Source organism: Urocitellus parryii, chromosome 8, assembly GCF_045843805.1.
Source record: "Urocitellus parryii isolate mUroPar1 chromosome 8, mUroPar1.hap1, whole genome shotgun sequence".
Classification (NCBI taxonomy): domain Eukaryota; kingdom Metazoa; phylum Chordata; class Mammalia; order Rodentia; family Sciuridae; genus Urocitellus; species Urocitellus parryii.
The window spans coordinates 134316323-134328851 of NC_135538.1; the positions used below are offsets into that span (position 1 = coordinate 134316323).

The 12529-nt window shown below is 48.4% G+C and overlaps 1 protein-coding gene across 1 annotated transcript in view; it reads right to left on the reverse strand.

The window, feature by feature from the left end:
* The window catches only part of Slc22a23 (solute carrier family 22 member 23), a 179131-nt gene extending 168930 nt beyond the window's left edge, over nt 1-10201 (reverse strand). The window contains exon 1 of the mRNA XM_026407108.2: nt 9473-10201. Within this exon, the coding sequence (XP_026262893.1) occupies nt 9473-10129 (657 nt within the window). The 5' untranslated portion in view covers nt 10130-10201. The remainder of the gene's footprint in view (nt 1-9472) is intronic.
* Between the last annotated feature and the right edge of the window lie 2328 nt (nt 10202-12529).

Here is a 12529-nt window from a genome sequence, read left to right on the forward strand (position 1 = left end):
CCACCCTGGCTCCAGCTGGGCTTTCACCCAGAACTCCAGACTTGTACAAAAAGAGGCCAAAGAACAGCCGGGTAAGGAAAAGCCCAGACCAAGCCAGTCTGGAGAAGGCACAGAGCTGGCTTACAGGAAAGGCCAGGGCAGATGTGGCTTACAAGAGGGCGATGACAAGGACAGTGATAATGGTGGCAGGGTTCCTGGAAGACCCCCACTTTGTGATATCAGAAGCACCCACCCACAAGCACACACCCTACGTCTTTGCAATAGATATCTATTTTATTAATGAAGTTTGGTTCTTGTTATTTGTAAGGGAAAGGATGACGAGAGAGTTCAGATAGAGTATAACGCTAGACAAATGGAATAGTCTGGAGGGTTCTGTCACAGTGGTGGTTCCACTTCACACAATCAATTACCTCTGCCTCCTTTCCTAGAAGCACAGGCCCTTGTCAATCGCCAGGTCACCTGTCTGGAGGGAAATCTGTCCCCTGGTAATAAACAGCACTGAGTCAAGGTTGAACAAAGAAAAAACAAACAAACAAACAAAACAAACCAAGATGACTAACCTTCAGCAGATCAAAGAATATTGAGGTCAAAGTCAAAGGCTTCTGGGAAATACCCCGCCAGGTAATGCTCCAGGTGGAAAGGGGCAGCTCTCCAAAGACTCCCAGTCTTTCTCCAGTTCTCACCTCTCCCTAAAATTTGCTCTCTGCTGTTACCATCAACTCCTCTTTAAAATTCCAGTCTCTCTGATGTGGGCTATCGCCTAGCACAGCTAACCCAGACTCTGAAGCCTTTTACTTCATTCTCTACCGTCCATCATGAACTCAGGTTCCTCATCCAAGGACTCCCCGAAGTTAGTGAAGCGCTGGGCCGATTCCTACTCCCACATCCCTTCTTCTCCGATCCTGGCTGCTCTCTGAGTCTGAGTTCTGTAGCCATCGACCTGTTTTGATTTTTAGTTTGGAGTTCCACGAACCAACCATCCCCGGGGGACTTTTTTTGTCTGGGGTTCCTCCAATCCCCCTCAACACGGCTTCCCCATGTGAAGGCACACTGGTGGCCCAGGGCCAGACATCTTGGCATTCCCAAGGAATGAACCGCCTTTTCGGGTGTGGCCTGTTTGCTCCTCCATCCAAGTACTTCTCCAATGACTCATCGGGGGCAGCCCTTACCCCAGCAGTGGAGGAGGGGAAGGCACCTGAGCTTTCCCAGGTGCCTCCTGTTTGCCCGGTGCCTGGGAAGGTGGCACAGATGCCTCTCAGGTGTTCTCCTCCTATCCTCACCACCCCGCCCTGCCTATAAGGAAACAGGTGAAGCAATGTCCCCAAAGCCAAGCCTGTAATAAGAAGCACTGGCATTGCAATCTACCCCCTGCCAAATGAGAACGCGCTTGTGTCTTTCATGACTTCAAGTTCAGGTGAGCTCAGACACATAAGGTGTTCTCCAGACATCCTTCCAACCAGGACACAGCCAGTGTTAAGGTGAGGGAACAGGTGGGTGCTCCCTCAGGGGACGGCTGGTTTGAAGGATGAATTGTAACCAGAGGGTTGAAAAATGCAGGGAAGGGTGTTCCAGACAGGTAGAACAGCATGAGCAAAGCACCAAGGCTAGGCTGGGAGCTACGAGACTTTTCCTACAACAAAGAAGGAGGCAGGGAAGAGGGGAAAAGGCATGTAGGGTTCAGGTCTGATGGTGACAGTTCATGTGGCCATGAAAGGGAGCCATAGGAGGCCCCAAGGAGGGAAGCAAAGAGGATAGGTCTCCATCTTACTTAGAGTCTCTGGGTCCTGAGGTTTTAAGGGAGGCAAGATGAATCAGGGAGTCAGATGAGGGGACTAAGGAGGCTGAAGGCAGAGAAATCTGCCCAGAGAGGTGGCCTGCAGAACCACCCACACAAAGCCACAGGATCACCGTATCTCAACTGTACTGAACCCCCCCCCACACACACACACACACACTTAGGGCCACTCTCAGGCTGCAAAAGAATCATCTGATAGCCAGTGAAAGAGAGAGCCAAAGAAAGGCAGAGCCCCTGTCTGCACTTCCTGGTCTTTCCCTGTCTGAGGGTCACTCTGGAGCAGAGGGTGATGACAAATGGATTCAAACCCTAATAGTCTGGTGACTTTGGGCAACTCAGTGACCTCTTGCTCAGTCTTCTCATCTGTAAACTGAACCCTTGGGACAAGGAGACCTGCACCATCGCTCTACACAGGACAGTCTGGTACCTACCCTAGGCACATAAGCACAGGGACAGCTGGTTGAAGGGAAGTCAATTCTAGCCCTCCTGTTGCCCACAGCTGTATCGCTCAGCCTTGTGCAAGTTTCATTAGCACCCTTTCTCTTGGAGCATGAGGATGTGAGAAAATGCTAGACTATCCTTAAGGGCCAGTGTTTCCTAACAATGCCCAGGTAACAGCTTTTAGTCCCCTTTATCTGGCCTCAGGTTGCACAAAGCCTGGTCCAGTCCCGAAGCTCCCAGCAGCCGGGCTCCACTGGCAGCACACACAGGCCTGGTTTCCGCACACCACTGGTCAGGAGGCCTCTTCCACCAAGTGCTGTGCTCTCTCCCCTTTGCCTGTGGTGGCTGCAGAGCCCCAAGACTTCAGGAACACTGTCTGTCCTCAGTCTCTCTTCTCACTCCACTCCCAGCCTCCATTGCCAAGTCATGGCCTCCCAGATGGCTCTCCAGAGCAGCAGCCTCCTGACTAGCCCTGGTGTATGGAAGTCAGCAGCTTCCGTGGGCCTCCCGGCCTGCCCTTGTCTGCTCAGCACATCCCAGGAAGTCTTCACACTGCAGCCAGACAGGTCTCTTCAAAAAGAGTTCTCACCAAGTCATATCCCCCCCACTCTGCTTAATACTCTTTGATGGTTTTCCTTTGCTCCAGAAATAAAGGAAAAGATTTTCACATGGTTTATACGGAATCCCCATCCCCCACTCCCACACTGACACTCCAGGCTCTGCATGCCACAGGACCCTTGAAAATGCTGTTTGCTCTTTGTGGAAAACACACAGCACTCCACCCACCCCCCAACCCTCAGATCCCATCTCGGATTTCAGTTTCTCACAGCAGTCAGTCAAGGTCAGTTGTTTTTTTTTTTTTTTTTTCCTTTTTCTTGTCTTTCATTTCCTTCTCTTTCTACATACTTAACTTTGTTTGTAATTAAAAGATTATTTGATCAGTTGAGGCATGCCCTCTTTATTAGTCTGCAGAGTCTGTGGAAGCTGAGCTGTCTATTTTCACCCATCATTATATCCCCAACACAATGCTCTGCTCAGAATAGGCACCTGTGAGAGGGAGGGAGGAGGGAAGGAGGGAGGGAGGAGGGAGGGAGGGAAAAGGGAGGGAGGGAGGGAGGAGGGAGGGACAAGGGAGGGAAAAGGGAGGGAGGGAAAAGGGAGGGGAAAGGGAAGGAGGGAGGGAGGGAAAAGGGAGGGGAAAAGGGAGGGAGGGAGGAAGGAGGGTGAGAGGGAGGGAGGAAGGAGGGTGGGAGGGAGGGAGGAAGGAGGGTGGGAGGGAGGGAGGAAAAAATTGGGGAATAAAAGACAAAGAGAGAAAGCCCAGGGTCACAGATAAGTGTGATAAATGCTAAACAACTGGCTCTCTTAAGAGAAATGCAAACCCTGGACTGTAGTTTGCCAATTTTCATGGTGTAAATACTCCCACTGTGGCCCATTCTAAGCTGCCCACTTGACAGAACTGGATGTGAAGTTGGACAGTGATGGGCAAGGTGGCTCAGAGTCAATGGCAGCCAAACTGGCTCCAGGACACCATTGGTCTGTGACAAGGCCAGAACTAACATTCAGAAAGTCCAACATGTTTTGAGATGATACCAACTTTTGAGTCTGTCCTATCTTTCATTAAAAAAAACAAAATAAATTGCAACGTACAAAAAATGCTAATGACACACACACACAACACACACCACACACAACACACACACACACACACACACACACACACACGAGACTTACAGAGAATTCTAACAATAACAAAACAACATAACAGTTCAGAACAAGAAGAGGAAGAAGGGAGACACACCACCCAGGAAGAGTGCTGTCCCCCAAGAGGAGGAGGATCGGACAGTTTTTCAGCTTCCAGTCTTTGCATTGATAAGAGTCACTGATTAATTAAGTGAATGTCTGCATGAAATGCTGGTTATCCTCTGACTAGTATTTCCCTTTCATGCCTAATCCTATTCTAATAGCTCCATAAAAGCAAAACAGATACTTGTAACACTAAAATAAACAGGAAATGAGATCATAAAAACACTAAAAGAAAACATGTTTTTTTTCCCTCCCTAATATTTCAGGCATATCAAAGCACTAAATCTAACACAAAACCCAGAAACCATAAAAGAAAAACCCGTCGTTTGCCCCTATCCAAACCAAATATTTATGCGAAGCTAGAGAAAAAGTGTTTTAAAGAAATCATAACAGATTCATTTACTCTAAGCATAAAGGGCTTCTATACGTCAATAGGAAAATAATAATCCCCGCAACACACATACATTCAAAGGCAAAGACATGAAGAGACAATTCAAAGAATACACAAAGAGCTCAAAAGCTTGCAAAAAGATGGGTTAGCTCTCATACTAAAGTACAAATTACAACAATAACCAGATTTAATTTCCACATATCAGACTAGGGATGAGCTAATGGTAGTTAGTGCAGTATTAGCAAAAGAGTTCAAGAAATTTTAGTAAGTTGACAACAATATCAAGCATTTAAAATCCTTTCAACATGGTACAGATTAATAGCAAACTACATTAAATGAACACATTGACTGAAAATGTAAAAAAACAAACAAACAAAAAAAAAGATGTGTGTGTGTGAGTGTGTATAAAGCATTTAAAAGGTAAAAAACCAGTTATTAGGCTAGGATAATAGAATTGTGAGCTATTTTTAAAAATATTACAATTGCAATGATATTGTAAATTATTTTTAGTCTTAATTAAATTTTACTGATGTCACTTTAAATAACTTCTAAAAGAAGATACAAATTACTTCCCAGGATATTTAACAACTTTCAGGATAAAGGTCAGAAATCTTTTACGAAAAAAAAAAATCAGAAGATTGGAGAGGAACAACCAAACTAAACTTCAAAATTAGCAAAAAAAAAAAAAAAAAAAAAGGTCTTGGGAAGGTTAGTTATCATTGATTATCAGCAAAATTCTAAATATTATTCAAGAAAGTAGTGAACATTAGAGGCCAATCAGAATTCACTCAGAACTATATTTTTTATTTAAAAATAATATTTTTAAAACTATGGAGTTTTTCTTTACTAAAATCTCAGAAGTATGAGAGTTTGAGTTGCATGTTGGGGTGGAAGAAGGAAGCCAAGTGAGACGAGCAAGACTCTCCTGTGCCCAGATCCCCACCACCTGCTTTCTGTGTAACCCTGAAGGATTTCATTCACTCCTTTTTTTTCTTTTTTTCCAGGACAAGCGATAGTACCCAGGGAAGGTACCTGGGATTGAACTCAGGAACACTGGACCATTGAGCCACATCCCCAGCCCTATTTTGTATTTTACTTAGAGACAGGGTCTCACAGAGTTGCTTAACATCTCCCTTGCTGAGGCTGACTTTGAACTTGCGATCCTCCTGCCTCAGCTTCTTGAGTCGCTGGGATTATAGGTATGTGCCACCACACGTGGCCTGATAATACCTTTCAATGGAACTGGGAGATGAAATATGGAGAACTATGAAAGTCATAAGGAAGTTGAGTACATGGTTCCTGTGCAGAATACCTGGCCCATTCACACATGAGTCCACTGAGGTATGATTCAGCAATACCCGTTGCATGTTAAGACCGGCCTTGGGTTATTTTTATTTTTACTGTTACTTTGTTTTGGTACCAGAGATTGAATCCAGGGGCACTTAACCACTGAGTCACATCCCCAGCCCTTTTTTAAATTGTATTTTATTTACAGACAGTCTCGCTGAGTTGTTATGACCATGCTAAGTTGCTGAGGCTGGCTTTGAACTCAAAATCCTCCTGCCTCAGTTTCCCAACCTGCTGGGATTACAGGTGTGAGCCACCCTGGGTTATTGTTATTCTTAATCAAAGGAAATAATGCATGTTAAAAATGTTTTAAATGTATAAAGGGCTGCACCAAAGAAAAGTGATGGCATTGTTGTTGTTGTTGTTATTATTTTGAAGGCATTGCAGGTTCTATAATGGAAATTCTGGTATAGATAACAAATGCCAAGAACCAAGTCAAAAAATAAAAACAAAAAAATATCCTAACAGGGAAGAAACATTTACCCAAAACTATTAAGATGAAAACTAAGTCCTACACTCTGCTACACCAGCCTTGGCAAAGAAAGCCCTCATCTAATGCAACTCCTGAAGAGGACGAGGTGGCTTGATGACTGTGTTCTTGAGATAATCAGAGTATGTTATGTCACTAAAAGCTTTCAAAGCTTTCATGCATCAACCGTAGGTTCTGTTTGTAGAAGCCCAGCGTCCATTTGTCACCTCTTTTGTGTAGGACACACAGGGCCTGCTGCGTCACATTCTGGTGCCAGGCTTAAGAGACCCATGCCATGAGGAGCAATCAGCACAGATGAATCTGTCGTGTATAGAACAGCTAAAATAGGTGGACATTTTCAGCCAGAAAGAGACTATTGAAAATGCATTCTATTCAGAGGTTGGGGGGGGGGGGATGACAATCATTCCAAAGAGAGTTGTTATACAAAAAGAGAGAACCTAAGTCTTATTCACTCTCTCTCACACACACAAACTGTTTCACAAGGAAGAGCATCTACAGATGGGCTTGCCTAAGAACAGAGCACTCCCTACCCATGAGTGGAAGTGTTCAAATCAAGGATGAACAAGTGCCTGTCAGAAGCAACTCAGAAGGGTAGAGAAGCTTATCAGACCCAAGATCCCTTTTACCTGTAACAACCTGGGACTCTATCTGGCTTGGTGGTTGAGTGTGTAGGCACCATGAAAGCTAATGAGAATGAAGGTGGGAACTGTACCTAGCACCTAGGGGCAGAATAGGGGGAACTGTAGAAAAGTACCTGCTGAAGGATCCATGCTGAGCGACAGAGGCATTGTCTGCAGCTTATTTGCAAGCGGAAGATCATGATATAGGGCAGGAAAAGAGGACAAATGGCAACTTTTGACCCTGAACTTTCATCCACTGACAGAAGATGAAACCTTCTACTTCTGCTTCTACTTGGGCATGCAGGCACAAGACAACAGGCACCTGACCTCTAGAGTTCCCCCACTCCTCACAGTATCCATTCCACATTTGCACATCTGATACAGTATCTAAGTGTATACAGCCAGCAGAGAAAAAAGTCTATCTTAGTGCCAAAATGCACTTGAAAAGCTCTTTAAAGCGTTTGTTATAGAACACTGTAGAAGGACAGTCCTTTATTTAGATCATATTGGCCTGTGAAAATCAATATGTCCTTTCTGGTCTTTACTGTATGAGAAAACGTGCCTCTAATTATTGCTCCCAGGCCTTAGCATTGCTCTGGTGGTGCCATGGAATTGCAACATGTCTTCAAGCACTCCCCCAGAAGCATGCCACATACATTAGTGCTACCTGTGACCCTCTTGAGTGCTAACTAAAACAAAACAAAACAAAACAAAACAAAAACCCTACAGCTTTTAATACCTTCCAAAGTCTATTTTCAAGAAAGATTTGTTCTCTTTTCCCATCATGCCTGATAGAGTTTTGAATAGCTATCTCCTGGGGTTCCATAGCTAGGGGAAAGATACTCTTTCCCACCTTCTAACTTTGAAGTTCAACCTCTTTTTTGACCCCAACACAAAGCACTCTTCACACACACACACCCCTTTCATCCATTCTTCTTTCTCTGCTCTGGAAAAGTCTTCAAACATTTGAAAACATTTCCAAATCCTCATTCTGTCAGGCATACATGATGACTTAAATAGTCATTGTTCTGAAATTTTCTGTGCTGTTAAGCAAAAAAGAAAAGAAATATTGCTTCCATGAAAGAGAATAAGTCACAAAAACACCTTTGGAAAGGAAAGACTTGGTAAGGGGGACGGGGAGTGAGGGGGATAGAGGTGAACCAACCTGGAAGGAGCTTCCTAATTACCTTGCAGAGCAGTTGGGACAACTAAACCAGACAGTTCCCACAGGACAGAGCATTTCTGGCTAGGTAAGTACAAGATTAAAACAATAGTTATGATGTAAGAGTTTCATCTTACACATCCATGAAGCTACAACTGCTTACTAACACAGATTTACCAGGAGGCAGGTTGCACATTTCACTATCATAAACTGTCAAATTCCATTCTTGCACTTAGACTCAGCATCTAAAACTGCTCAGAACTGCCCAGAGGGCGGGAGCGGAAGGAATCTACATTTACTACTGCATTTATGGGGTAAAAAACACAAACTGTTTCACAAATTGCTTGACAGGATGGCATATGATTTCTCTTATACATTAAGAAAATCAAAAAAATTATAGATGTCTAGGGTAACGATTGTCTAACACTGCCCACTCTTCATTTTGAGGCCCACACACCTCTCTCACAAAACACTCTTGCTGCATGCAATACCTCTGCAAGTGGAACCACTCAGAGGACAAAGTGAGCTCACCGGGTCTCAATGCCTCAAAACAATATAACTGCTGTGCAAGAATAATGGTGGCCCCAGAATATTCCCAGCATCCTTCCTATACTGATGTTTACTAAAGTCCTGAGAACATTTGAGAAAACACTGGTGTGGCAAAGTCTAAAATCCAACATCTTTGGAGAGGGCTGGACCACGGTGGGGATAATGGAGTGGGAGGGGGAGGAATTTTCAAAAGCTCTTTGCTTCTTTGGCTATAACTTCAGCTCTTCAGTTGCCTTTAGACTCTGTCCAAACCAAGCGTGGGATGGCTGAGGACTTAGAGAAAGAGAAATCTCTGAGAATAGGACACTATTTTCATGGATAGATGTTTCTTTGTGGGAGACACAAGGACAACTACCCTGTGAAAAGAACAGAGCCCTGATCCTGGCTCCAACCAGCGACCTTGAAGGAGGCAAGTCCTCCAGGGCCGCCTGGTGACAGGTCAGCAGCCTCACCCTGGGGGTGGGCCATCTTTGCCTGAGTGAGGGTGACATCTAGCAAAGGGCAGCCGGGTATTGGAGGGGTTCTGGAGCGAGGGGATCTTTTTCCATAGGAGCATTGGACAGGGGTTGGGGTGCAGATTAATAAAGGCTGAGGTGCCCTTTTGGAGGCGGGACGCAGCGCAACCGCAGAAGGGGTAAAAAGCCCTAGCTTTGCACCTAATAAATGTCGTCTTTGGTGGATCTCAAAGAATTAAATCAGTAAGAATCCAGATACACAGAGACCAGCACCACTTGGAGAACTTCTAGTCTCCCTCTGGCTTTGGTTTGAACCTTGGTCTGCAGGGAGAGGGACAGATGGGTAGGCTGGAGGCTACCCAGGGGGGAAAGAGCTCCTGAGAAGGACATGGGGACAGGGTGGTCGCGGCCCTTACCTTGCTGACCACATTCCGAACGAGGCCAGTGCGGATCCCATAGTCCCATTCGTGGCAATCGCAGTTGGAGGCGTTATCCCCCTTGTCCGGAGGGGACGGGAGAGGTGGCGTGTCGCCCCCATAGGTGCCGTTGTTGTTGCTTCGGTTGCCCGCGGCTCCCCAGGAGTCCGTGGAGAAGGGGGTGGTCGGGAGACTGGTCCAATTGCCCATATCGCCCCACCGGCCGCTGACTGTGTTCCCCGCCAGCTCGGCGCCTTTGCCGGCCCCGCGGCACCAGAAGTTGGGCTGGTCCAGGAGGAAGGAGTCCGAGAACTGGCTGAAGCCGATGAATAGTGCTGGAATCCAGGTGAGCAGCACGAGGGTCTTCTGGTAGCCTCCGCCCAGACCCCCGAGGAAGGGCAGCACCGACCCGTCGTAGTCCAGCAACAGGAGGCTCGGGGCACCAGTCGCCGAGCAGCAGCTCGAGTGCGGGCCGCTGCCGCCGGGATGCAGCGGAGGCAGCGGCTGGATCTCCGCGCCGCCGCCCGGGCCCGCGCGTCCCCCGAGGGGCGCCGAGGCCGCCGCGTCCCCGGGCGGCAGGGAGCCGTTCTCCTCCGCCGGAGGCGGCTGCCGCCCGGACCCGCCACCCGCCGCCTCACGCCGCCGGTCTATAGCCATGGCCCGGGCCCGCGGCGCCCGCAGAGGCGCATAGAGCGCGGCGGAGCTCCGCGGGCGCCCCGGGCAGAGCGCGCCGGGCCGGGCGCCCGCAGCCGCCGCCGCCGAGCAGGGCCCGCGGCTCTCGAGAGGGCGCTCCGCGGCCCCGAGTGCGTCAGGTCGCCCCCATGTCACCCGCCGGACCCCGCGCCCCGGGCGCTGCGGCCCCGCTTGGGCGCCTGGCAGAGGCGGGCAGAGGCCGTCCGGGCCCTCAGCCGCCGCCGCTCATCGGTTCAGTGCCGCGGCCGAGCCCGCCGCTCTCTGCTGCTACACGCCGGCCGCGGGAGGAGGAGGAGCGGGCGCCGCGCCCGACCCGCGCCCTTGTCGGCGGCTCCGGGCCTTGCAGGAGGCGGTGCGGGAGGCAGCCGCTGTTCCCGGGCACCGCGATGTATTTATCAGACTTCGGGCGCCCCCGGAAGCCGCGAGCTCAGCACCCAGCCTGCGGAGCCGGCCGCGCTCTCCGGCTCCCGAAGCCGGCCTCCCTCCTTCTCCTCCTCCTCCTCCTCCTCCTCCTCCTCCCTGCGCCGCGGCCCGCCCCCTCTCCCCCCGCCGAGGTGGAGGTAACCGCGGCACCTGCTGCGCCCGGCTCCTGCGCTCGAGCGCCCCCTCCAGTCGGGACGCGCAGCAGTAGCCGCTCGGGATCCACGGGAGGGGGGTGGGGGAAACCGGACACCCCGGGCCCGACTGGCCGCAGGATCCCCTGTCAGTCTCCCTTCCTCGCGGGGTGGGGGAGGGGGAGGGGGGTGCAGATCAGGGGACGCAGGCCGGCCAGGGGTCGCCGCCGAATCGGTGTGCGCCGACAGCGTCAAGACAGAGGGCTCTTAGAGGCTTGGCTCCCGCAGCCGCGCGGGTCCCCCACCCACCCCACACACGTGGGATCTCGGTGACCTCTGTTTGCTCCAGAGGTGCCCGACTGCCCAGCCGCCGGTACCCCATTCCAGGCCTGAGGGTCACCGGCCTTCAAAACCACCCTGTGTGTGTTTTCCAGGCTCAAATAAGGGCAAGGAGGAGCATTTGCCAATTCCAGGTTGCCAGCACCCCGCAACGTCCGGTCACCCGCTAGGGACCGCAGCACCTAGTCCCAAATCTCCATTTCTCCCCCTACCCCAAAATGAATGCTATATAAGCACAAGGCTGTAGAAGGACATATCGCTAACACAAGTTATATATATATATACACATTTTAAACGTGAATGGCAAAGGCATTCCCCGCCCCCTCCCCAGGATCTTGAATTCACATTTGGAATGCCCTGTGCACAGGCGCACACATCTATACTCTCACACAAGACTAACCTCTCCCTCCTCTTCCCTGCTCCAGCGCCAACCTTGCCCAGCCAGCGCTATATAAATAACACCAGCCCTGCGGCAAAAGTCTGTATTAGCATATTTCCTCCTGAACCCAGGGCCCCGACACCAATGAGAATTACAGGGCACCTTTCACACTAGTTTCCCCACATGTTGGAGACATTTCATATTCTGAGGAGTTCATTAATGAAAATCTTAAATTGAGCAATCCATTTCTAGTCTTATTTGGGACAAATAAATAAAAGTAAAAATGTTTTTGCTTTCCAAAAGGACACCCTGTAAGCTACATATATTGTTTACTTTTGTATTTCCACTACACGCTCAACTACGTGCTGTATAATTTAGGTACATGCTGTATAATTTTTAACCCGCAGTTCAATGTTACAGACAACATGTGTTTACTGCAAGAAATTCTTGCACATGGAAGAACTGCTTCTGAAGACAGCCAGGAGGCCAGGCTTGGGGAGACCAGACCGGGCTTTTGTGAATTTTCCTGAGTGGCTGGAAAGGAGAGATTAGACAACAACAGGCGGAAGGGACTTAATGGGTTGCAGAAGACTCCAAATCTTGTAGAAATGGGTCTGGAAACCTGCACATATTTGAAGAACTTTAGTGAGTGATAGTGCACAATGTATATGTGGTGATAATTTTTTCCAACTCTCATTATTTATTACCTTACCCCTTCATTTAAAGAGCTAATTCATGCAAAGTGCTGATCCCCATGCCTGCAACAGAGTAAGTGCTCAATGAATGTCAGCAATTTATCATGACTATCTGCAACTGTTACATACAATCTGCATTTCTGTTTCTGAATTTGTATATAACATGATTTGTATTTTCATTTATTTCTGCTTCAGTGCTGTCTTTTCCAAAAGAGGTCTGCTCTGTTTGACTCCATCTCTTTTCCCCTTGGTCATTAGGACTCATTTATTTTCTTATAGTTCATCAAAAAATAAGCCTTTGAGGGTCTTTAAAAATTTGTTTTGTTGCCTATGAATTATACAGAGTGGTGAGTTTTATTGTGGCATATTCTTCATAAATACATAAACATACTTGATC